Consider the following 24,598-nt stretch of genomic DNA (forward strand, 5'->3'; position numbering starts at 1 on the left):
ACACTCGTGCTCCGGAGGGCTGACCCCGGCATGTCTGCCCAAAGTTCCACCAGAGGCCAAAAGGGGTGTCAAGAACACCCCTTCCCCTTTTGGGGATCAAGCAGAAGAGGAAGCGTCGATCTGCTTGTCCGGATGGTGGTTGTGGGCATGCCTCTTCTAAACTGAGGTGGCATGTCTACTATCACTTTCTGCATATCTTAAGTCCCCAGGAGGAGCACACCGTCCCCGAATGGGGAGAGACCCTTAAGAAAAGGGTCAAGAGATTGTGCATGATTGGCTGGGCTCTGACTGCCATGGCCAGTCCATGGCCATCTTACCGGGGATGCCAAAACTGTAAAACTGTAACCCTGATGTGACAACTGGCCGTCAACCAGACCACTATTTCCCAATTACCGGGGCAGTCCTCAATTTTTGTGACCTGGAGTAGTTTCTGTGCCTGGATTTCGAAGAGGACCCCACTGGCTTAACAAGGTGTGGGCCACACTATAAGATGGCAGTAGGGATTCATCCCAAAAAGGCAGCAGTCTACATGCCAGTTGGCGATGACTGTTGGCATGAAAGAGCCAGCAATGCTTGAGGAGGCATGGGACCTAGTGGAGACATATTTTAGCCTCATAGAGGAAAATAACTCCCTGCCTTGTGTGTGGTGGCAAATGTCACATCTGCCACGACCACCGCCAGTGACGTCGTGATGGAGTTGAGACTTCAAGAATTTGAAAGAAGGATGGCTGCATCACTGTAAAGCCAGAAGCTTCATGTCAAGGCTAACAGACTACAACAGAGTCTGCAGTTGCTCAGCAACCGGCCACTTGGGGCTACCGCAGATACGGCCGTGGACATGGTCGTAGTCCCCAAAATCGAAGAATGTGTGGACTGCTTAATTGGGAGCAAGTATTGTCACAAAATTGCCTAGAGTACCCCTCTCACTGTTATGGATCAGTCCAGGAGTGTGCACTGGAGTGTGTATTGTACTGTAAGGCATAGAGGTTATATGTTAAAGTACATAGGGTCATGCAGTGCGTGTGCCTGACCCAGTGCGGTGTCAGGTCAGTGCAAAGTTGAACAATGTATTCAGTGTGTCCAGAGAAGAGTAGGGGGTCAGTCTGACTCTTACCACGGTACTGGAAGCTGCTGCTTAAAAGTCTCCCTGTACTTCGCCATACATATATTGTCGCTGTATACTCCCCTTGGAGCTGATCAAACACCTTCAGAACGGTATGTATACTGACTGCTGACTCATTTCGTGATGTCCTGACTTTAATAAATGCATGTAGTGGGTTGGGATGTTACAATCCACGCACTCCGTGCATGCAACAAGTCCAACAAAATTGTGAACCAAGGACCTTCGTCATCAATAAGCAGTTAGAAGGAAGCTTTGACACCAAGAAAAATGAAACTGAGAAAGAGACTGGAATTTGTTTCAAAGTCAAAGGCTACAAAGGTGCAAGAATATCGCTCAAAAATCAGGGAACTAAGGAAGCAATTAAGAACACCAAATCGTATTGTGAACCAGGCAGTGAAAAAATAACAAAGTCGCATAGTTGCAAGGGATAAAACAATTCAAGAACTAAGAAAGAAACTTAGTAGTAATTTGTTGGCCAAAGAGCTAGCAGATCTGAAGGCAGAAATAATCAAAATCAGGAGGGTGAAGAGAAAAATACTTACTAGGAGAGCAAAGAATGATATTTCAATTCAGCAATACAGGAAAATTAACCAAATGCTGAAAGAGAGAAATAAGGAAGTAAGAGTTCCCAGGGCCCCGTCTTATAAAGACTTGTGATAGAAATCAATCACAAGTCTCTTGAAAGCTGAGATCAATCACAACCTGTAATTGATCTCAGCTTTCCGTCTTATAAAAATCAATCACAGGTTGCGATTTATTGTTTACCATTTTTATTAATTGAATAACACTGAAAGAGGCTAAGTCACGTGACAATGTTGCTGTCGTCTGTTCACCCGAATCTACCGTGTGATTTCCTGTGGATCGACCCGAGTAAGTATCTCTATGAAAGTACCTATATTTTGATGATAACATGGTAAAATATTTGGAAGGTAGTAATTTTCATAAGAAGATTGTGTCCCTTTTCATGCTGATGAACTTTGAGCATTGCAATTGATCTCGATATGTTTGAATTCAGGTTGCAAGTTCTGTTAATTACGTATACGTAAACGATACTCTCTTGCCCGCTCCGCGCGCCACGGTACACGGTGTTTCTACTGACCCGGCGCCGGGAGTTTCGGCGGCGATAATTACTAGTATAGTATCACTCGGCTTGGCCCGGTGAACCCTCGCAAAATCGTACGAGGATTTTTGTTTTGTTTTTTTCGTGATAACTCTGTCAAACTAGGTACAGTCTTCTCTTGTCAAATTAAAGGACATGAATAGTGCTGTAGAGCTATCTAAATGAACATTGCCATTGCATTGCTGATTCAGTTTGCCTAACAAATATCCACCCAGACGGCAGTAACCAGCAAGCGTACTGTACCACTACCAGCCAGCGCTAGCCAGCCAGCATGCAGCAGTTATCGTTAGTTATGGTAGTACTAGTACTACTACTGCTAATCTAACGTTAGACCATATTTTACGCGAATGTTCGTAGATCTCTAACGGCTGTTACATTTAACTGTTACTTGTCTTTGACAGTCTACTAGATCTAGAGGAGAGAGATCTAACCGTTAGAGAGCTTAGTCTACTCAAAAAATAGGCAGAGGTCGAGACGACGAGAGTGATTTTGGATAACAAATTTTAACATTTGCAGTTCATACAAAGATCATACACTATGATATTTTCTTGTTAAGTTGTAGTTTGCATAAATTCTATAATGGAGGTTTTTTGTGCAGTACGAGCATTGCAGTCCTGACTCCAGTTGCCTTTGTGATGCTTTGACTTGCACCACGTTCGGCGTACGTACACGTACAACCCAATAATTTTACTACGTATTACATCTAGAATACTATTACTAGTATTGGTTATCAAATGAAGATTCAGTCATGGTCTTGAATAATTGACATGCTAATATTCCCTCTCACCTATGAAAAATTACTAATTGAGGCTCCCTAATTGGTACTTCTTATCAGATTTGTGGCTGATTTGTTTCTGTTGATTTACTGATGAGTGAAGTCACACTATAATTTTGTCTATAAACTTACAAAATCGTTGTTTACTGGAAGCTGCCATTTTCGCATCGAGCAGATGAATGTTTGGTTGCGAATTTTTGTTCGAACAGAAGCTGGCGCTCTTTCAGTATCTAGCCACAGAATTTCCAATGGGAAATTGAGAAAATACATTTTTACCCTTGGACCAGACTTTTATAGCATTTACAAGTATTTGACCGAAAGATCAGTCTTTATCTTGTCGTCGGGGATATGTTCCGCGGAGAGTACATCTGGCTTCACGGATCCCCTCCTATACGGAGGAGAGAGTGCTGTAAAATGTCTGTTAACGTTTGACTGCTAGACCATGCTTGAATGGATATAGAGACTTTTAGGCTTAAGTGAATTTTAAAGTTATTAAAGTGAGTGATCAATTTAAGGATTTTAAGTCACAAGAAGAAAATGAAGTTGGAGTATGATCTTTAAGATGATGAATACTTTGTGAAAACTTATTCTTTTGTTGGAAAAATGTCACAAAAAAAAAAATAATTAGATTATTTGAATGAAAGATAGAAGGTTGCACATGAATGTCCAGCAATTGTTGTCTTTCTAAGATTAAAATCATGATCATTTTGCTGATAGTTCCCAATTTACAATTACTTTAGAGAAAATGATAAAATTTGGAGATGTAATGATATTTTCCTTTTAATCTTTGAAAATTACCAGTATGTGCTTATATAACCATAAACATGACTCAATTTAAGTTATACATCTTAAAGCATCTAGTGACAAAATGTGAAGTTTTAATGCATTCCTCAAATCTTTGTAAGAATATTTGGTACACACAATTGAGTATTTTGTACCTTTGTAACACCTTCTTTCACTCAATATGTCTACGACAATACAAAATTACAGAGAACATTATTACTACATTTTATGAATACTGTAGGTTTTGTTCAATTAACATTACTTACATCATGATAACTGTTCATTAATCTTTCTTCTTCATGACTTTTGTTCCTTTCATTTTTCAGCATTTTGTAAGCTGCACTGACACTTCTGAAAATGGTGAGTATTTCTGAAAATGTTGAGTGCTGAAAGACAATAATAATGGTAACATTACAATAATACTAACATTACTGCAGATGGGTTGCATTACCCATAAATTGAAAATTTTGTGTAGCTGTTACGTACGTAATGACAGTGACTGTAGCATAACAGTCAATTGACCTCAGGAAAACACCTTAACAGCAGCAGGTTAGGAAAGTGCAATTATTCACACAAGCACACACACAAACACATACTCATACAAAAGCTCTCAAACCTTATGGTTAAGATTGCTCTCATGACAGTAACCTAGAAACCACAGCGCACTCACACTGAGAATGAGTACATGAATTTTCATGTAATCCTGACAAGACAGCCTTATACCTGTAGTAATGACTGTAACTGTACGGAGAACCATGAATGTATTTATCTATGTGCGTATTGCATATACTGGCCATTGCAATTATTATTACTTTTTTTTACAAGTTGAAAAATGCTTGAAAAATCTTACTCATTGCTTGTGTTCATTTCTTGTTCATGTTGAATCAAAACTGGTCCGATGACGAAATCACAGTCATGTGTGATTTCGTTAAAAATCACAGAGAGAAGCTGTTTGGGAAGGCAGGACATTGCGCATTACCGGTATGAAAGATAATTATTTTTCATGTTTGTTCAAGTTGTAACAGGTAACAAACACCTCAAAACCAGGTTCATGAAAACGGGTATACGCAAAGTGTAAGTGTAACATTTGTGACAAGTTTTCAGAAATGCTACTAACATTGATGTGAATAAACCGCTGCCATACTAACGGTGCTGTACATTATTTTTTTCTTTTTATGATTCAGTTTCTCACTTTTTTGATGGAATGATAGTAAAGCATAGAAATGTTAGGAAAAGCAGAAATTACTATGTTCACTAAATAGCTGAAAATGTTGTGATTTGGGAAAACAAAAAAAGAATCCAGCAGTTAGCAATATAATGGCAGAGCAATGATTTACAGGAAATGTTAAGATAATACAAAATAAAAATCTGTTTTACACATACCTTCCACTTTCTATTGATATACCATTATGTTTTATGAAAAATTGATTCCCTACCTATTGAAGATAATGTAAGCCAATCTCTAGTTCATTATGACAAAGGAAATATATCATTTTCTCTTCACATTTTTCTGCATATTGTTGTCTTGTTAAGCTAAACCACAAAATGTTTTTGCCCTATCATGTAGTGTTTGTGATACATTAACTTAATAAATGCATAAACAAATTATTACTGTTTCATTGTTCTCATATTCCTCTGATGTGTCCTCTGCATGTACTCTCAATCCACATTTGAGGTGGATTTTATTTTCCTTCAAACTGCAGGTTGAACAGAGATTATGATGACAACATAGCCTGCCCAAGAAATTTACTGGTCTATGTGATGCCCTGCAAGTCGAGACGTGCCTCATTTGAGATTAGAACGGCACGGTTCACCTTTGCCTTTTTTTGCGTGTGTGAGCAACTGGCCGGCACTGCACTGCTGTGACTATGAAATGGGGCTGATGTAGTCTACATAGCCGCTAGCCGTGACCCAATTTCCAGTCTTACCCTAGACATCCCAGTGTCTCGTCCATGGTCTGATGATAGTGGTGCTGTTTACACACATGCAGAGGTAAGACTGAGAGCTGAATCAATGGATACTGAACATGCTCGTACACTCGTCGAATAATGTAATTCCAATACATGTTTATTTAATACTAGTTCTACTGTTATGTGGATAACTATCTAGACCAACAAGGCAAGGCAACATAAGTGTTGACTTACCAGCTTTTAGCTTTATTCTAACGTTATATGCCTTTTTAATTGATCTTAGTGTAAATGTGGTAAAGTTCGGATGAGACATAGGTCTACTACAATTTCATAAGATAAAGTAATTGAAGATTATGTTTTGTTAAATGCTATAAACTAACTCAAAATTTTCTTTAGAATAGTACTATAGATTCATAGATCATGATAAATACCAGACCCCTGCAGTTTTATGAAATTATTTTGTCACTTCAATTTTAATGTTGCTGCCTTTGTCAAGGCACAAATACAATTGTCTTAATTTACTGAGTTTGTATGGGTTTATTTGTGTTTGTTGAACATATGTGTTGATTTTATTTTAAGAAAGATCCCAACATTATTTCTGCCACCTTCATACAAGATTAAGAATAGAAATCTGTGTCGAAATCATGGAAGTAGCATCTATGCATATGCTCACTTATCAGTGCTTATTTATGTTACAAAAGTAGTAAATAGATGTTGAGAGCAAATAGTACTCTATTTGGATGATATCAATTTATGATGTACAACGATTGATTGATGTACCGTAGTTATGGGTAAACTCAGCATAGCGGGTAAACTCGGCCCTCAGCGCGCGCATTAAAGATAGTTGTAACGTGCGCGCTGGGGGGTCGATTTTACCCGCTATACCGAGTTTACTCATAACTACGGTACATTAAGCACGCAATCTATGTATATGTCTACAGGCACATCGAACAGAGATTTCGAAAAGGCTTTCGGCTTCAAGGATCATGAAATGGATGCTTTCAAGTTACAGTACAGCCAAGAGAGAACTTCAACTCAAACCACTAATGCACCGTACGAGAACGTATTGTCAGCAGCATACAGCAGCATGCTTAGCTTGGGTTTGGCAGATACACTGCTGAGCCTAACTTAGTGTGAAGAGTACAAATAAATGTACTCACTGTCTCTTTCATGTCACAAAGAGCCTTTGTGACACGGTGGATAGTTTTGGATGTGGTGTACCTATCCACACCATGGGTTGTTGCTGTGTCATCGAGCACTGCACCGGTGGCAAAAAAATTAAGCGCAACAAAAACTTGAAGAGTTTGTTCACAAAAACCGATAAGTCTATTTTTGAAGATTTTAAAGTATGGTCTCTGTCATAAAGTACAAAATAATACCTTTTAAATGATATATTGGTCACTACATATAAAGGCACATTTTTGAAGTTATGGTCAAAAGAAGCAAAAATTTTCTTATTATTCTCTTTATTTTTCTTGACCTTTAATCGCAAATATCTCCATTTGGCAAATATGGACTTATCAGTTTTTGCAAACAAACTCTTCACTTGTAGGCTGGCCGGAAGTGCTCGATTCCTCTTTGTTACATGACCGACACTTGGCTCAATCATTTCAATAAGCCTTAAGGTGGCCTCACACTATGCGGTTTTTTTCGATCGCAGTGCTTGCGATCTGTTGCGGTTGCCAGATCGCAATCATCGAGTCGCATAGTGTGAGCGCAACAACCGCAAGGCTTGCGAAATTTCAGCCGGTCGCAAGGGATCGCAGAGGCAACCGCAGACGATCGCAAGGTTTTAAACATGTTCAAAATTTGACAGCAGCCGCAAGGAGGTCGCAAGGCTTGCGGACGCCTCCAAGTCGCGAGAAGTCGCATGCGGTCGAGAACCGCGTGCGACTTCTCGAAACCGCAAGCAGTCGCAAGAAAAATCGCATAGTGTGAGGCCACCTTTATGCATCCTCCCCTCGTAAATCGATACTTCCTTATGATGTCACTGTCTGGTAATTCCAGTGGTTGGGACCGATCCCTGAATACCCTTGGGATTCTCCTTCTCCCGTCTGCCTCAGCAGCTAATATGAGTATGGCAGTCATGATGGAATGAAGTTTGCCAATATTGCATAGCAACCAATACCTGTGATTGATTTTCATAACTTGCGATAGATTCAGAATCGATCGCAAGTTATGATCAATTTAGGCCAAAAGTTGTGATCAATTTCAATCACAACTTTTTTATAAGATGGATTTGCAATTAATCGCAAAGTTGTGATTGATTTGGGGACTTGCGATCAATCTGGATCGATCACAAGGCTTTATAAGACGGGGCCCTGGATTGGAGGTTGATAGTATGCCTCAACGCAGTGCTGTTGAATTCATGGCACGTGAATTGGAAGCAATCGCAGAGCTGCAGACAGCTGAACTGCTTCTATCCTCCAAAGACATCACTGTTGGCTTTGATGCAACGACACAGGAAGAAGTGCATATTGATAGTGTCCACTTCACAACAAAGGATGACTGTCTGGCTGCAGCAGTTCATCAACTACCAGGAGGAACCGCGGAAGATTATGCTCAGTATATTTGTAATACAGTGGACCAGATATGTGAAATTTTTGATAATATGCTAACTTCCAGGACACTCGACAACAAATTATTGGAAACATTTACTTGAAAACAATACCATATTGTATAGTTATTATACTAATCATCAAATACACGTATTTAAACCAGTTTACTTAATTAATGTCAAGGTCATGCATAATTAGGCTGTAGAAATGTTAACTTTACTATACAACAGATTCCTGTATACCATGGTTTGCTATATTTCCTAAAAGTTGCATGGAGAGATCTTCATTCTCATGAAAGTAATACACAATTATTCATGTGTGATTATGTATGAATTAATTGATTAATTAATATTTCAAGGTTATCTTTAAGAAGACTTGGTATTCTAAAGATGTAATGTTTTCTTTTCAGCATATTCCTGTCTGTCATTGCTGAAAGTTTCATGGAAAAATCTCCATTCCAAAGGAAGTTAACTGGGCAGTGCATTTTTGTTTTCAAATAGTGTACTTTGGTCACAGTTAAGATCATAACTTTTGTTTTAAACTAGAAATGTCACTACAGCGACTGGCATGCCTCCGCCATAATGCATGGTTCTCCTAATAGGTCTATAGTTCAATGTCTTGACAATGTGTGATGACAGTTTCACATAATTGGCAAAATATCAAAATGAAAGGTTTGTCACAGATGTGCTGAGAGCAGCCAGTCGCCCAATCTTTGTTTGAGGCTATAATGTCGTCTTGTCTGTATGCCATTGTGGAGTTCTCAAACGACAATATAAGGGGTACTTCGCGCTGGACAATACCAACAAGCTTCGAGAAGAGACACAGTCTGGAACTGCACTTATTGTTGTGACTGTTTGTTTATTAAAGGAGAGCATTCGGATCAACCTCCCTGTAGCTTGTTTACGTTTGAGAAGCTACAGGAAATGTTTCGCACTTTCAAAATTCATAAAACCAGAACATCAGGTTACCGCCCTCATTCATATGATTTATTGAGCAATTTAACCAAACACTGGTTAAAATGATTTCTGCTTTAGTAAGTAGTCACCAAAAGGATTGGGATGAAAATGTCAGTTTACTGACTGCCGCATATCGCAGCACAGTTCATAGTTCAACTGGGTTTTCTCACAATTATTCAAAGTTGGGAAGGGAGGTAAACACACCACCAAAGGTTATATTGGGTCGAAACCCAATTCATTGCCAGTTGAAGACTGTGGTGAAGCTGCATGAGCAGCTAAATAAGGCATTTGAACTTGCTCGCGATCAAATTGGCAAAACTGCACAAAGGCAGAAAAGGGATCATGATGTTCGAGTATCGTATAACAAATTTGCAGTGGGTGGGCGACCTTGTCTATTGTCTGAACTCTGTTGGAAAAAAAGGACCGAGTCCCCAATTAAATCCAGAGAAATAGCAAGGACCTTTTGTTGTGGTTAGAAAGATCAATGATTTTCTGTTTGTGATTAGACAGAATAAGTCTCAGCCAAAAGTGGTCCACCACAAGAGATTGAAACCGTACCTCAGCGATGGCTTTGATGACCTCAGCCTGGGTTTCTAAAGTACAAGAGCAAGCAATGTCAGGCAAAGACAAGTGAACATGGTCTCGAGGTATCCAGACCAAGATGTATAAAGTCTGCAAATTAATGCGGTTACCTTGAGTCCTCCATAACAAATTGTGTTGAATGGAAAATGTACTGAGAGTAACCAGAAATTGGTCCTTCAATTAATGTGTCGCAGCTTTTGATATTCCGTTTGTTTACATTTTTTTTTTCTTACAACACACATGTGTATGAGGCTCCTTGCTTACATGTAGGTCTAGTCACTTCACCTTGCACTCTCCCTCGTTTTCTTTTCTCTCTCTCTCTCTCCCTCACTCTCCCTCATTCTATGCTTGCTTGAGTGATCGCACATACACTAGGGGTGGTATTCTAAAAATCTTCCTAAGTTTCTTCCTAAGTTTCTTCCTAAGTCAGAAACTTACGAAGTGCCTAGGAAAGACAGAATTGGTATTCTGAAATTTCTTCCTAGGCACTTCTTAAAGCAAATTAGGCCATCCTCATCCCCACCCACGTCCTTTCTTAAACCAATACGAAATGCCATATCATAACGAACCAACCAATGACAATCGCATGTTACTATGATGGTAGGGTCAAACACACGTGTGCGCGGCATGTCCCCTTTCTCATGCTCACTTTGCACATCAAAGTACATGTTGCGCGCATGAATGACGAGCGTGCCTATCAAAGTGTTTTGTAGCTTTCTATTCTTAACAACGTTCTTAGGACAGGGGTGGGACTTTCTTAGATATTTTAGAATGCCAACTTCTTCAGAAATTTGCATACTCCCGCCCCCTTCCTAAGTTTTTTCCTAAGTATAGGAAAAAAACTTAGGAACAGACTTAGGAAGAAACTTAAGAAGATTTTCAGAATACCGCTTAGGAAAAAATCCTTACTCAGGAAGAAATTTCTTCCTATGAAGGATTTCAGAATACCACCCTAAGTACCAGTGTCGTGTGCCGGTCATGCATGCATTTTTTCCCCCCCATCCCTCTGGATGGTCATTTCTGCACACTTTCTTACGTTGTCTCTCGATCAGACCTACAGTATGTGCCCATTGTAAATATTTTTAGACTCAAGAATGTTCATCTTATGATTACCCCCTCCCCCCCCCCCAAAAAAAAAAAAAACCCCCCCCAAAAAAAAAAAAACCAAAAAAAACAACTCTATTGTTCGACTGGGGTAAAACGAGTGATACTCACAAAATTTTCAGTTGAGGAGAGTTGCTGTTAAAGTCTAGCCCAAGAGCGTGTGTCATCGTAGCTCCATGGTTGGAGTCTGCAAAAGCTGTCTAGCTTCATTGATAAAGCAACACCTTTCCAAATATGATGTGGTCTTTGACACATGTTCTCCTTCTGTGCGCTGGGACTTGACCACACTCTGCTATCCGTCTGTTATATCCTGCTTGGCATAACGCTACCAACAGACAGCATAACAGTATGAATCCATACATGTCATGGGCAGAAAAGCAAAAGCACAGGTACACTGTAGATACTGAAGCAGCCAGAGGCAATTATGCCCATTCACAGTTTCCAGAAGCTAAATTGGCAAGAAAAGCTACAGGAAACAGGAAGCAAATTCTCCTCCTCTTCGAACCATGAAGTGGACATACTTGGGTCCACCACCCTGCCTACCAAGTACAAGGAGATTTGTGTTCACATACTACATTGTAGATGCAAAGAACAAGCCAGTTCTACTGTCTGGAGAAGCAAGTACTCAAAGTTGCAGCTGAAAAGCCATCTCTGCAGCATAGATAAATATCCAGAGCTTTAGTAATTGGCAGGCTGCTTAACCAGGTACATGTACATATGCCATCAAAATTGACCCAACAGTCATCCAAGCCTGTAATACATTCATCTTAAAGACTGCCAAAGGTCCTAGTGAAAAGGCTAACGCAGAAGCTGGGTAACATGGAAAAAGACAGACACATTGCCAAGGTTACAGAGCCCACTGATTGGGTGAATTCAATGGTGACGGTAGTCAAGGGCCATGAGATCCCAAGGACTTGAACTGTGCTTTTCGGAGAGAACACTACAAGATACCTAGACTGGAGGAGATTGCAGCAGACATGTCGAGAGCGACAGTGTTTTCAGTTACTGATGTCACTGGTACAAAATAATGACTGGTACGGAAGGCATCACAAACCTCTTTGTTAAGGAAGATATTATCATTATGACATTTGTATGTCTGATCCAATAGGCATGTCAGTGTTATGAAGATATTTAATGAGAATAAGTATTAGTAATATGTTTTAGATTGAGACATCTGTAAATGTAGTTCAAGTGCGCCAGGTGAATGACCCTCTTACTACAAGATGCGTGTGACCTCTTCTAAAAATAACTCATGAGGAACGCTTTCTCAACAGAGCACTTAAAAGCTCCAATTCTGGCACAGTGCAGTACAGTACGCTTTAGTTTGCTTCAGAGCGCTCGAACGCAAACCTCTTCAGGACATGGGCCAATAGTCACGTCACTATACTTTCTTTCAGATTCTCTATTATGAGCGACAGTAAATCCCAAGTAATGGCTCTGGACAAGAAGATTAAACTTGCACTGTGCAGCATCTGTCATGGGCAAGAATGACATGGCCGTTAATGCAAGCATGCCATACAGGAGAGATGAAATAGCTTCTGTTGATTTGATTATGAATGCTACTGTTACATACATGTATCACTGCAAAGGTTTTCATTCAGAATACAGCCTGTTGGGGAAAACTTGGTTCTCAGACCAGTTAATCACATATGGTTGTAATATCTGGATAATATTCTATCAGGCTATTATTGTTGTTGCTTTTTCACCAAATGTAGTAACTCTCATAAGACACTATACCACAAAGCCCCAATGTGCATACCAGAAACTAACTTATCAGCCAGTATGAAAGTACTAGTATTACCACAAGTGCCATATGAATTTGTGACTGGAGGATAGTATGGTAGCTGATACCATCAAAAGACAAAAATTATTCAGGCATGTTAAAAATAAAACAGGAAGATGAAAGTGAGTCTAGTTGGCATTTCTTCCTAAAGTTTATCACACACACAAAAATGATGACTGGGTTGCAAATATATTATTGCATAAATCTGCCGATTATACAGAGAAGTAGTCCTGAACATGCAAAGATGCAACACCTTAATAAGGGACATCACTCTGTACAGTTCACCTACTTCATTTGACTCTTTGAAAGCCCTTTCCTTCCAGTTTCCATCCATACGCCAGCTACCTGAAGCAGGCACTATATTACCATGACAACCAGCATTGCCCGGTCCTCTGATGTAGGGATGCATTTAATCACCATCCAACGAGGAGTGCAATCCAGGCATCATCAGCAAAAATCTTTCCTGTTGCCGTGACAACCAGAGGTGGGCATCATTTAGGAGAGTCTGTGAGGAAAGCTCACGTGAGGGATCACCGTCCGCAGAGTCTTGACCATGTGGACACACCGCCAGTCCAACGCCAGGTGGTCCAGGGAGTGTGGTCTGCAGTTGCTATGGTGACCTGCACCATCTTTCTGGAGTGCAGCGGCGAAGTCTGTCAGGGCCTTCCGTGAGAAACGGGACAGACTGCAGAAGAGATAATAACAGATGGTGCAAGAATTCTTGGCACTGTACATTAAGGTTCAATTTGTAACACATGGAGATATACATATTGAAAAAGAAAGACTTGATGTATTAAAATGCCAACAGCAAGAGGTGGCAATATCCAACCTTTGGCATATCCAGAGATGCCAGCATCTGTAGATTAAAAACATGGTGATGTACAGTAAAAATGACCCCCGAAACAAACTCTAAAGGCAAAAACAATAGTTTGGTTTTAAAAAATGGAAAATGCACTCACTAAATTTGCTAAATCAAATTTCAGAAAATCAAATTTTCATTTTCAAAACATATATTCATAATTCCGATGAAAATCAGAACGTAGTAAGAATCTAAAGAGCTTTCTAGTTGGCAAGTCTAAATATCTAAGCTGAAGACATTATCTATCTTCACATTTAAAGAAAAAAAAAAACTGAGGAAAACTACAAGGGCTTATATGATGGGCTCAACTTGACAACTACAGGTACTTACCAGATATTAAGGCAATAACCAGGCTGGCTAACTGTCCGCTTGGTGTCCCGGAAACCACGAGCCAGGATGGCTAAATCACTGTCATCTACTCCAACCGAAATGTAATGACACAAATGGGAGCAGATTGTGAGATGTTATCTTCTTGTACTATTGAACTTCATTGAATAATACATACTTCACATTTGGGTTTGGGTTTGGCTTTCCTTTAGGCTGCAGGGAAAGGTGGGGGGGGGGGAATAATCAAACAATCCTAAGTGAATCCCAAAGGGCTAAGCTATGAGGACAAAGTGCCTCATCTAGATACACAACTACTTCTGCTGCCAATGAGCTAGAAACAGGGCCATTGGGATTACAAGAATGAATGGCCTTATCCACTTATGGGCCAGTTAATTAAAACTGCTCAGACCTTACTTTCAATTAAACCTAATTGACCAGAATAAAGTTGTTAGTGTCATGCATTCTCATATAGATAACTATCAACGTTACAGTAATGATAAGAATTCACAAAGGAAACAACTATATGAATGGTCCTGGCTGCTTTTGAATTAAGCTCCATGAACAGAAATCATTGATTATAATCAAACACACAAATACATTGTGGAAATAAGAAAGAGTGAGTTAAAGAATAATGGTTAATGAATGCAGGAAGTAGCTATTTACTTGGTAGATGAATATATGAATGGATAGACAAATAGATGAATATACATACCATCAAACAGATGCATGTAGGTAGATAGATACAACTAGATCGATAGAAAGATAGATAGATAGATAGACAGACAGATATATTGTTGATAGATAGATAAATAGAGAGATAGATATATAGACAGAAAGGCAGGCAGGCAGGCAGCCAGCCAGCCAGCCAGACAGACAGACAGACTGACAGGCAGACAGATGGATGGATGGATGGATAGATAGATAGATAGATAGATAGATAGATAGATAGATAGATAGATGAAGTTTAAATAGAAAGAGAGAGAGAGACAGATAAAGAGAGAAGAGATTTTAAATATAGCCAATGCAATTACCAAGTATTCCATCTGACAGATTGAGATATCGAAGACTGTGATTGTCAATGAGAGATGCCACTATCTCTTCTTGGAATGTTTTCTCACAAGCTGAAAGAGAGCAAATAGTGCCAACATGACTGACATGTAATTCATTGAAATTAATGGGGCGTGGAAAATTCCTGAATAATCAACAGGTTGTACATACTTGTGCTATTAAAGGCAACAAGCTCCCAAATTGAAGAGATCAGGGAGAAAGGACCTTGAACGCAACTGGAGTTGAACACATCACAATTCAAAGGTGGATATAATGAAAATTATTTCAACAGTGAACATTATTTCATGAAAAGATGAGACAGCAAGATCTGAAATTCAGTATCATGGTACCTAAATTCCTTGATGTATTGAGTGTTGATTCTTTTCTATACTTCTGAGAACATCAGCCTGAGTAAGTACCCTCTACAGGTATTCATTACTGGAAAAGCACTATACTTGTATTCACTGTTTAGAAATTATGATTATGGGAATGATTATTATGATTATGATCATTACCATTCTCAAGTCTAATCATCCTTGCTACTACTACATTCATTTCATTACCGAACTCTAGAAAAGACAGACAAACACAAGATACTCGTTCTACTATCATTTACAATTGTAATACTGTGAAAACAACCTTAATTTGAGAAAGGTGCATAGCCAACAATCAGAACAATGATGATAAAGGTAAATGTCATGGTGAGACTGCAGATAACGCATCAGTAATGTGGGACTTTACCTTTGAGGGAAAACTTGCACTTGCAAATGTTGAGGGAATGTAGGGTGGGGTGCCGGAGGAGTGCCAGAAATCCCCTGGGCTGGGGGGATGTGTACACATTGTTCTTCATGCTAATTCGCTTCAGGTGAACAGCACCTACAGTCATATACAGAGCGAGAAACATTCAACATTTACAAATACTGGTTTTACTGGATTACACAACTTATGTCACCCAATTAAAAAAAAAAACAAACCTTGGTGGATTGCACATACGCAAAAGAATTTAACCGCAGTAAAATATTTCAGGTGAAAAGAAAACTTAGCATAAGGCAGGGAAGGATTACAGCTTTGCCTGAATTTTCATTTTTCTCTCTACTCATCACTAATTTAAACATTAGGTTTATATGATACAATATACATTGTAGTGCAGTTTTTAGATTGCTTGTGGAATGTTCAAGTTGACTGAGTAAATTGATCAAAAGAGCAGTGGGGTATATGTAGATCTGGGTGATATACAGGATTGTACTGTACTTATTATATTTTTAGAACCTTTGTATCAGACAGGTATTAAACTTAGTTAGCATTCATGCTCTTTTCTGGTACCTATTATCCTGTATTCATGCATGTATCTTTCGTTATATATTATGTCATGTAAACATGTGAATATAGATAGAAAATAAACTTCAACTTCAACTACTGCCTGAAATATCATATCTAGTCAAAGTTATGACACTTTTTATTTCTTTGACCTTTACAAACATAGGAAGCAATTGAGGCAACTCCCAGTACATGTACCTTTGATAGCGGTCACACATACCAAATTTGTGGTCAATTGCTCAAAAAAATGACAAGAGTAGTTCGATGCATAAGATTTTGCAATGGGCCAACCACCCGACCGACCGACCACCCAGCCGCCCGGCCTCAGAGTGACTCATCCCCATACACACTACTGGTATGTAGGTGGGGGTATCACGATGTGTTTAAAGGCAAACAGACCCCATGGCTTAGTCAAATGTGTACGCAGGCGGCCAGCACAAGTTTCCTACAGACACCTATGCTATCAACTCCTCTTTAGCGCTTACACTTAGACCCGTTTCCAGTCAAGGTCTACGCATCTTTCATGAGACGACGATGAGCACTTGTAATCTCCAAATGAAACATTCTTGATGGAAATCATTACCCACTGCACTCCCGTTATAACAAACGTGGTTATAACAAAACCCATGTCACAACGATTTTAACATTCAGGTCCCAAAATTAGTATCTATGTATCTTTGTATGTATCCTACTGTATGACTATAGCAAAATTTCGATATAACAAAAGAAAATGCCGGTCTCGAGGACTTCATCATAATACGAGTTGCCTGATGTGTACATATGACTATGCACAGTACATACTGTATATAAATGGCACATATTTCACAGGGTTTTTACATAAATTTGTGAATTTTGCACGTCGGGTGCCACTCACAAAATTTCCTACACATCAAAATATAACTCTGATCCTGACATGAATACTACATGTATGCATACATTTCTCCTTTCTCAACCTGTACTCAATGCTACCAAATTTAACTACCTTTGCAATTGTTGGGGAGTCCTGTTTCGCAAAAAAAAAAAAAAAAAAAAAAAAATTGCCAAATACATGGCATAAACAGTAATTTATCCTTGCATATATGGCAATGGATCTATCTATTTGTTTTAAATCTACCACAGTGACGATGGAAAAGGTGCAGTGTCTATATATCCATTGTACCTACCAGCCGCTGCAGCCAAGATGGTGTCCATCTCCCCTGTCTCCAGGGCCAAGTTATCCAGGAGCAGGTCTGTGAGGCACGAGTCTCTACCAGGCAACGCCGAGGCCAGGTCTCTGGGTAAGACCAGCTGGTGGAGTGGATGGGGGTTGGAGCCCCCCTGGGGGAGGGGCATTCCCCAGCAGTTTAAGGTGAGGCGACGTATGTATGGCAAGTATTGTGGCAAGAAACCTATTGAGGTTTTTTTTTTTTGGGGGGGGGGGGGCATTTTCAAATGGTGATTAGTGGGAGGGAGTGAGAAGGGGAAAAATGGATATGTAAAATTGAAATAGTATCTGTACCATAGCAAAATATATTTTTTATATCATATATTTACACAGTCACATATCACATATCATCTATTTGACCTTTTTTTTTTCCAAATATTACGTATATACATATCACATCAAATACCAAACTTCAAATGGGACAAATTCAGAAGGTTAATGTCTTGAAGAAGAGGAATAAAAAAATCAAACATTCACAAAATATTTGAAGACTTACTGGTTTCTGCTGCTTGGCAATTATAACTGAGCAGAAGCTCCAACTTGAGGCTGGTCATTTTATGACCTCTCCTGCCAAATAATGGTAAAGAGATTCATGGATGACTTCACAAGAAATACACATGCGAGATACTTTCAGCATAAGGTATACCTACTGACTTTACATGAAGCACATTGTGAACACATATATAGTGTACAAGTACATACTCTAAAGGTCATCATGTGCCATTTTTTTTTTCAAGTTTTTCATAATTATTCTTCTGGAAAAGGAGATTAAATGACTCGGTGAAATTTGCAAGGAATCTGGCAATGACTTCTTTTTATACAGTAATCAAATGAGAGGGTGATTATCAAAGGTGGGATAAGCAGCGGACAACTGCGCACTTATTTCAAACACAAGATTTTATCAAAGTTTCACTTTGTTCTGAATCTCATGATTTCACAGACCAACTTCATTTTATGCATAGATAAGAAAAGAAAGAGGTGTCACTGTGATGACAGCCCATACTCATTTTGTAATCTCAAACTGGAACTTACTCAATGGAGTAATTTATGAGATGACATTTGCAAACTTACTGTACGACCTCAAAATATTTCTGTCACATGACTTCAAAAATATTGACATCACATGACTTCAAAGTATTAACATCACATGACTGTGCAGCTCACCTGTGATACGTGGCCAGAGTTTCGTCCAGCTTCTGAGCGCAGTACTGACCAAAAGTGGACTTCGGCGGGACACCGTGCATTCCTCGGCAGGTCAGTGCCAGGTCGTCCAGCAGTAGGCCATTCTGCGACCCGCAGGCCAGACCGGACAACACCTCACACCAGCCACATGGTGGCATTGCTGTGGGGAAAATCAGGATGAAAAAGACAGTTTGAGTACTTCCACACGGGTAGTCAATCTTTATCAAACTGACTCACATTTAGGAAAAAAATATTTATTGATATGCATACTTTTGATTTGTTTTAAACAGTTCTTATAAAATCAAATGCAAATTAATTTTTACATCAGCATCTCTTTTTCCATCAAATGTAAATATCAGCTTTATGAATCATTTACTGATATATAAGCAAGCTTGATATATAAACCACCTTGCTTCTGACAAATCCTGTGCAAATCAAGCATGTTTATGTTCATACTAGCTGTAAGGAATTAAGTTGCAACATCATCCCATGAGTTCTGTAGATGAAGTTACTGCATTCTCTACAGTAATGAAGGTGTGAATGATTGAATCCACTAACTTATCTTGACAAAAACAAATAGTAACTTAAAATGCATTTGTGAAGATCGACAGAAATATATAAGGAATGAAGGTGGCAGGAGGCAGAATCAGGAGGATACCAATAAAGAACAGAGCGACAGGTTAAAGGGATGATACCATTTTTGTTTAGATGGGGCTGCAGGTTTCCAACTTTTGTGTGTGTGTGTGTGTTTGTGAGATAATGAGAAAACTCTATGAAATATGAAAGAACATGTAATTTTTGGAGGAATTCACAGTTTATTTGATGAATATTAGTCTTAAAATGGCTGAGATATCCATATAAATGATCTTAAGGAAATATGGCAGGCCACAACTTTTATTAGGATCAATTTGTTTTACCTCGCTGTTGGATATCTCAGTCATTTCAAAACTGATTTTCATCAAATAGACTTTCAATTCCCCTAGAATTGTATGCCCTTTAACATTTCATAGAGCAGTTTCTAAACATCTCACAAAAAGTTGAAAAGCTAAATCCTTACCTCAACCAATAAAATACCATCCCTTTAAGGAGCAGGTGGTGATGGAGGAGGGAAAAGAGGAGAAGGAGAAAGAGGAGGAGGAGAGGAGGGTAAGAAGGAAAGAGAGGATGAGGAGGAGAAGGAGGGGTACCAATAGAAATATTATGACTGCAACACTTACTGCACTGTATCAGTGCCAGCGATTTCAGTGATGTTGTGTGGGCCAAGCACGTTGACAGGGTACTGCAACTTTCCGAACTTAGCCTCACATAGACCAGGACCAGATTGGAGATTGAATGCTGTGGGCTTGGCCCTGGAGCTGGAATGTGTAGTGCATGATGGAAGTATATGCAGTCTGCAGAACATAAAAATGAAATAATAACAATAATAATTCTGGCACCAGTGAAGGTTGTACACTTGGCATCCAACTCACTGCAACTGCAACTGGTGAAAGCTATAATCAAGTATATATCCAAGAGAAATACATTAAGATATTTATACTGTCTTTAAAGATAGATGAGCAATTTCTGCTGCTGTATGAGTAAAAAAAAAAGTTACTACTGAGCCAAGATTTTATAATGCTATAGTCAAAATCACATCTCATGCTATTTTATCAGCACATCTGTTAACTCAGGAAAGTAATTCATTTCATTTCTACACATTACAATAAAATAAGATTGAGTGACAGTGTATCCAAATCACATTTGTGAGGAATACAGTGTGTCTGACCCTACTTCTCTTGTCTTGAAAAAGAAATAAAAATTGTTAAATCACTGTAGTAACATTATGCCTAGAGAATGCAATGATCAGAAAAGAACTCTGTATAAAAAGCTTGAAACATTCATTACAACTGAGTATTTCCCATAAACAATGATGATTTAAAGAGCAATTTGATACCATTTTCAAGTTTACTTTCATAAATATGGTTTGCCTTTGATGACATGTCCACCATTCTGGTCTTTTGTTATTTTACTGAATCTATCACAGCCTCTTGAATTTAGTGTGGAATAGCATATCAACAATGAATGAGTCAATCTAGGACGTTTTGTTGGGATTTTTCTTCACTGACCGGGGTCAGCATAGTGGCAACAAGTGTCCCGGGGAACATCCTCCTCCACGGCATCTGCTGCTCCCGAACTGTTCTCTCCACTGACGTCGAGCTGCCCCTCCTCGCAGAACAGCTCAACATCCTGTGAGCTCTGTGCCAGCTCTTCCCCGAGACTCCACAGTCCGGGTCTGATGGGCACGCGGAAGCAGAAGTCGAAGAGGTCCTCCCCGAGTTCCCGCCCATCGTCTTCCTCATCGGCCGTCAACGTGCTTTCTTCCCGATCAACAGCAGATTCCTTTGCTTTCTTCCACGGGTCTTCATCACAAGTTCTAAATTCTCTCACCGAGTGCACTACCTCCCGTTCTCTGTCCTGCCCATGCCAGCTACCAGTGGAAGCATCCAGGGAAGAAATCCAGCCCTCCAGAAGAAGAGCTGTGAAGAGGTTGGAGTAGTCCAGGGCATCTTCTCTCATGATCTGCTGCTCTTTCAGGAGCACCGTCTCCAGGCATCTGCCGGCCAGCAGGGTCGCAACAAACTTTTCCAGGATGAGCGCGACCGCGTCCCGGTGGGGGTTCATGACCTGCACCCTGCACATGAGTGTCCGCAGGCTTTGCGCCAGGACGTGGAGAGCGGCCGGGGACTGGGTCAGGGCTACGACTGTCCTGAGGTTGAGCAGGAGCTGTCTGGGGTGGTACTGAAATGACGCTGTCCTGCTTCCGTGGAAAGGATTCTTCAGGATCTTTATCATGTCTGATTGGAAAATGAAGAAGAAACCAAAATGTCTCTTTAAAACCTGTTTAGACAGGATTGTCGAGATGTCACTACAGATTGCACAGAACTGCACATCTGAAGGCACCATACCATATTCATGTCACACTGTAATTGGATATTCATAGGAATTGGTCAAGTCAAAATGGCAGATATACAATTGTAGAAATTTCATCTTTTATGAAATATACTTAGTCTCTTTCCTTTGACTTGTTTCTGGCATTATTACATGCAGCACATGTACTACATGTACTACCTTCACATACACTGAATCCACATCTGTTTTAGGTACATTCCCCTTCAACTTTGCAAAGGATGAGTACAAGCAGATAACAAACTACATAGGCATTCCAGAATGCCTATCACTTTAACTTCTTGGTGAGATCATGAAGTCCATAATCAGGTTATGATTTTTCTTGCACATTTTTTATCTTTTTAAAAATTTATTTACATATTTTTTTTTAAGGGCACTAGAGCCTACATATATAGAGACCACTCAAGGGAAACAAATACTACCCTTTATAGACAGGTGGCAACTAAAAGCAGATTGGAGGCCATTGTTTATATTCTGACACATTGTCAGTAACAAACATCAAGAATATATCCGGCTACAATTTACACATCACTGCAGCACAAGGTCATGTAACAACAGAAAATGGACACATCTCAGAAGAAACGCCTGAAAATGAAACTACTTGTATTTCTCCATTACAGGAAAAGTAGCTAAAGACAAGGCTCAACACTGAAGCCTGAGGCCATATCAGAGAAGTGAAATAAGGGAGCCATACATTATGACATCACTATAGGCATTAAACAAGAGGCTGCTATATATACACACGAGGTTATCAATGCTCAAACTTTCTCTGGGGAATGTTTCATAGCTCCACACAGCAATGCCACTGACAAAGCAAGCTTGACTGCAATCACGAAGACTGTACCTTCTTTCATGTTTTTCTTGGATGCACACCCGCCCTCCTTGGTGTGCTTTGTGTGCAGGTCTTCCAGCCGCCCCTCACACATCTTGTCCAGGTACGTCTGATGCCAGTCGATGACCTCCGCCTGGGGGTCAAAGCAGGTCGTCATGTGACAATCGTAGCACTGCCAGACGGGGTCGTGGAGGTTGCGCTGGAACTTGTGCCGGTAGAACCAGGAGAACTTGTCCCGGCACAGATCTCTCCATACCGCCTGAACATCTAGACCTGTATTAAGTAAAATGAGCATCCCTATGAATCACTACAAGCACAAATTATTTAGCAAATACTGCCTGAATTATATACCACAAAGCAGAATGTTGTATCATTTTTATTGCTGATGCAATGCATTTTTGAAAGCATCAACAATAAACTACTCAGTACACAAAACCTCATTTTAAAGCACAGTTGTCAGTGTCTTTAATTGCATTTTTAATTTTAATTGAATTCTTATTTGTTATATTTCACAACAATCAAATACAATATATACATTACTGGACAAAACAATATCAAAAACATCAGAACACAGATTGAAACTAGCAACAAAAGTTTACAAAAGTATATGCAATGGCATAATTATGAGCAAACAGATAACACAGGGCTATCTTTAAGTAAGTGACGGAACCAATACTATGGTCCATGGCGTAAAGTCTAGGAGTGTGAAATACGACACACTTTCTCATTTATCACTTATATGAGAGACACTTTGAATGGGAATTCTTCTTATGAGATGACTAAGAAAACTGACATAATCATATATCACACAAAATGCAAATTAACTGTGTATAGCACACATCCAGTGTGTGCACGTAAAGGCATACCCTTTGAGACAGCGATATCATGAATGACAGCAATGCTGAAATCTTCACATCTGGACACAAGCCCTCTCAACAGTGTGACAGGCAGACCTGATGTGTGGAGTAAAGAGAGTGAATGATTGAATATGAAATTTAAAATACCAAGGTATGTTTACTAAACATCTGCAATAGCATACATCGAAAAGCGTGTTAAAAACATAAATGTAAAATGAAAGAAAGATGAAGAGAAAAGGGACACACACACAGAGAGTAATCCTCACAAAAATCAAACACAAATTCATCATTTAAGCATGCATTTATGCTATCTGCTACTTGGTGATCAATCCACATTCATTTGCATACAATGAAAAAAACAACAACAACACATATTTGTTGTTGTTGTTTTAAAGAACGAAAGAAGAGAGAGAGAAAAATGGGGCCCTATAGATTATTATTTGATTAGTTGGCAAATGGAGATATTTCAAAGATCTCTTGCAGAACTGCAATAACTCTTTTCTGTCCTTTTTCTTCTTTTTGTCCCATTCAAACTGGCTTATAAAAAAATTTTAATTGATATGAAATATATCCTGTCATCACAAATACATTGAATAATCATTACCTGCCAGTTCATTCCTGACAGAAGGGATCAACTCCACAACTCTATCCAGACACAGGTTTTCCAGGCTGTCCATTGTTGAACTGTGTATGCTACCATCATCTGAAGTATGATATAACAGATCATTGAAATCAAAACAAACTAAAAAAGGCTGCATCCACACATTAACAGTTTAGTTATTACTCTCTCTGTTAAGACCATAACACTGATTAGAACTTCAGAGGCAAAGGAAACATCTTGTGCTCACATACAGAAAATCCTAACAACAACAAAAAAAAAAGACAGAAAGAAAAAAAGTACACGCATCGCCGTTATAAGGAAGTCCTCATGACAGGCAGCTTTCTTTCCAAAGAACAAAATAAAAGTGTGATACTGAAGTGACCTGCTATGAGCACAATCAAATAGGGAACGATCGACACACTTAGGACTTTATTAGACGAATGCGTTCATCCAGAGCTCGAGACAGACTGCCCAAAACATTGAGACTGCCTGGTCATAAATACATCGGAACATCGCTACTACCAGTATGGTGGTCCACCATGATGTGGGGACACCTGTCTCTTTAATCCCGCAGATATACGAGTGATGTGATATTAAGCCCTCTGGCCAACAGAGCTCAGACACCATGTCTGGTCCGAGTCTAGCCTGATTACATAATATACTACAGATACAAGGCTAAAAGGATTTAATACTGTTTAGAATGATTTGTTCTTGGTATTACTACTAGACCAA

The 24,598-nt window shown here is 39.4% G+C and overlaps 1 protein-coding gene across 1 annotated transcript; it reads right to left on the reverse strand.

Moving 5' to 3' along the window:
* Positions 1-13,189: 13,189 nt before the first annotated feature.
* Positions 13,190-23,942, reverse strand: LOC140236536 (uncharacterized). Its single transcript, XM_072316461.1, has 12 exons — positions 23,870-23,942; positions 23,275-23,361; positions 22,421-22,681; positions 20,736-21,464; positions 19,848-20,021; positions 18,613-18,790; positions 17,945-18,015; positions 17,408-17,632; positions 15,669-15,803; positions 14,912-15,001; positions 13,884-13,968; positions 13,190-13,379 (listed from the first exon to the last, which is right to left on the reverse strand). The coding sequence occupies exons 1-12, from the start codon at positions 23,940-23,942 to the stop codon at positions 13,190-13,192; spliced, it is 2,298 nt and encodes a 765-aa protein (XP_072172562.1).
* Positions 23,943-24,598: the final 656 nt, after the last annotated feature.

Source organism: Diadema setosum, chromosome 13 (genome assembly GCF_964275005.1).
Source record: "Diadema setosum chromosome 13, eeDiaSeto1, whole genome shotgun sequence".
Classification (NCBI taxonomy): Eukaryota; Metazoa; Echinodermata; class Echinoidea; order Diadematoida; family Diadematidae; genus Diadema; species Diadema setosum.

Coding starts and splice junctions, on each gene's coding strand:
- LOC140236536 (XM_072316461.1), bottom strand. CDS start 23,942: ATGGACAGCCTGGAAAACCTGTGTCTGGATAGAGTTGTGGAGTTGATC. Junction 20,022..20,735: donor TTGCCACTATGCTGACCCCG/GTCAGTGAAGAA, acceptor TATGTTCTGCAG/ACTGCATATACTTCCATCAT. Junction 15,804..17,407: donor CATCTTGGCTGCAGCGGCTG/GTAGGTACAATG, acceptor ATATGACTGTAG/GTGCTGTTCACCTGAAGCGA.